Below are 2,738 nucleotides of genomic sequence, written 5' to 3' on the forward strand. Positions count from 1 at the left end.
TACACGTAGCGGGGGATGGGACCTCCCATGGGGAAAGCAGCCTGTTCCTCTGTCTCCAGCAGCTTCCGGGTCACCTGCAGCCTCTGTATCTGATACTCAGGATTCCAGGGCACTGCTGTAGGGACAAAGGCCATGTCCTCTGCCCAGACCCAGTTCTCTAGTCCTGTGTGAGATGAATGAGGAGAGGGCTAGTCATGCAATAACATTGGCCTTTCCTGGCTTCAGAGTGGAAGTCAAAAAGCAACCAAGAACTGAGTGTGCTTGTGCCCTCTTCTTTGCTTCCTTGCCCCCAAATATCTCTTTTTTTTTTTTTTTGCCTGAACTCTGGGCCTGAGCACTGTCCCTCAGCTCTTGAGCTCAAGGCTAGTGCTCTACCACTTGAGCCACAACACCACATCTGGCTTTTTCTGCTTATGTGTGCTAAGAAATTGAACCCAGGCCTAATGCATGCAAGGCAAGCACTCTACCACTGAGCCACCTTCCCAGCCCCAAAATACCTCTAAACCTTCAGGCAAAGGTGTTGACATATAAATTTAAATATTTCTTCAAAGGTATTATTTATTCTTCCTTTCAACTTTTTTTTTTTTTTGGTCGGTCATGAATCTTGATCTCTGGACTTGGGCGCTGTCCCTCAGCTCTTCAGCTCAAGGCTAGCCTTCTACCACTTGAGCCACAGCGCCACCTCCAGTTTTCTAATGGAGATAAGAGTCTCACAGACTTTCCTGCTCAGGCTGGCTTTGAACCACAATCCTCAGATCTCAGCCTCCTGAATAGCTAGGATTACAGCGTGAGCCACCAGTGCCCAGTGCTCTTTCAACTTTCTTTAGCTGAGAAGACTGTGCTTTACTCCTAGGTATGGGTATAGAGACAAGCAAACCACTGCCTGGCCTGCAGTGTGAAAGAGATGCAAGTAAGGTAGGGTCTGGGTTCCAGGAATCCAGATTTAGGCAGGAAAAGGACCCTCTGGAGGTACCTTTTCTTCCTGGCATTCAATGATGTCATCAAAAGAGGTCACAGGGGTTGGGAATGTGGCTTAGTGATAGAATGCTTTCCTAGCATGCATGAAGCCCTGGGTTTGATTCCTCAAAACCACATAAACAGAAAAGGCTGGAAGAACTCTGTGGCTCAAATGGTAGAGTGCTAGCCTTGAGCCAGAGAGGTTCAAGGATAGAGCACTGGCCCTGAGTTCAAGACTTGGGACTGGCAAAAATAAAAATAATAAATAATAAAATAAAATGCCTGACTGTACCTTATGGGCTTTATGCCCAGGAACAGGGAGGATGTGGGTCCCCCTATGGCAGAGCTCAGGGAGAGTCTGCTGGGCAGGTTAGAGCTGTTCTGAGAAGGAACATTCTGGTGCTGGGGAAAGTGAGGCCTGTGTGAGCACAGACTGCCATGGTTGTAGGAACCTCTGGGAGCAGGAGTGGACACGATCTGAGGACATTGTGAGTGTAGGCAGCACTAAAGTGGTGACACTTCCAAAGGCAACTGGCAGTATGATCCAGTGAGAGTTCTAAGATATTTCAGAGAAAGAGAAGAAAAACATCTGGTGATGACTCACATGGGAAAGGAACGTGAAATGACAAGGATTCAAACTTGAAGAAATCATGGAGCACTGGCTCTCTTCATGACCAAGAACTCCAGAGACTGTCTGAAATCCTCTACCAGGTCCATTCTAACCCTTGCACTAAAGTGAATGACTCCTAGACAGAAATGGAAAATCAGGGAGGAAAAGCTCTCATCTCTCAAGGAAATCCCTAACTTGAGATTTTCCATGACGGGGCCTACATGTACCAGAGACTTGGCAGAATGCAAAGAGATCCCACAACATAGTACCACAGGCCAGACATAGAGAACTGAGCTGGATGATAAATGGCTGTATTCCTGAAGTGAGGCTCACATAAGAACAAAAGAGAAGCTGGGCACCGGTGGCTCACGCCTGTAATCCTAGCTACTCAAGAGGCTGAGATCTGAGGATCGCAGTTCAGAGCCATCCCAGACAGGAAAGTCCATGAGACTCTTGTCTCAAATAAACCACCAGAAAACTGGAAGTATTGCTGTAGTTCAAATGGTAGAGCACTCACCTTGAGCTGAAGAGCTGAGGGACAGCACCCAGGCCAGAGTTCAAGCCCCAAGACCCACCAAAAAAAAAAAGAGCAAAAGAGATAATAAGACAATGGGAACCCTGTTAATCCAGATCCTGCCTTCTTCTTGAGCATAGTCATCAAGACTATGTATATGAACTTGTACAAAAGCTGGTGACTGTGCACACAGTCAGTGAACAAAAAACCAAATGAAACTCAGTAGCTAATTACTTTCCCATCCAGCCAACAGGGAAACATGAAAAAATCACATCATTCTTTCCTTGATAACTTACATGAAACCCAAAGCAAAGTGCTAACTTTGTAAAACCCTTGTCAAGATGTCCTACCTGCCACATCCAGATCCACCTTGAAGTGGGCACTGTGTGTGTGAACTGTGCCCAGCGTGTGCTCCCCAACTCGGTTTCCATACTTTTGGGCAGCACCAAAGAGGAATGCTGAGCTGATATAGCCTGTGGCATGGACCTTGACTTCTATGGCCCCATTGGGATGGAAGATCATATCCCACACATAGTCATAGTTGATCAAGGTAGAAACAGACCTGACCACTAACACAGTCTCCGCAAGGCCCCCAAAATAGTAAGAGTCGAATTCTGAGTGGTGTCGCCGCAGTGGAAGACCCTGGTTCTGTTCAAA

The 2,738-nt window shown here is 46.9% G+C and overlaps 1 protein-coding gene across 1 annotated transcript; it reads right to left on the minus strand.

Annotated features, from left to right (window-relative positions):
• Positions 1-10: 10 nt before the first annotated feature.
• LOC106002195 (membrane primary amine oxidase-like) lies at positions 11-2,711 on the minus strand (the record flags this gene model as incomplete). Its single annotated transcript, XM_013037112.1, has 2 exons — positions 2,432-2,711; positions 11-163 (listed from the first exon to the last, which is right to left on the minus strand). Coding segments are annotated over exons 1-2 (325 nt in total), but the record flags the coding sequence as incomplete, so codon positions are not given.
• Positions 2,712-2,738: the final 27 nt, after the last annotated feature.

Source organism: Dipodomys ordii, unplaced genomic scaffold, assembly GCF_000151885.1.
Source record: "Dipodomys ordii isolate 6190 unplaced genomic scaffold, Dord_2.0 Scaffold4531, whole genome shotgun sequence".
NCBI lineage: Eukaryota > Metazoa > Chordata > Mammalia > Rodentia > Heteromyidae > Dipodomys > Dipodomys ordii.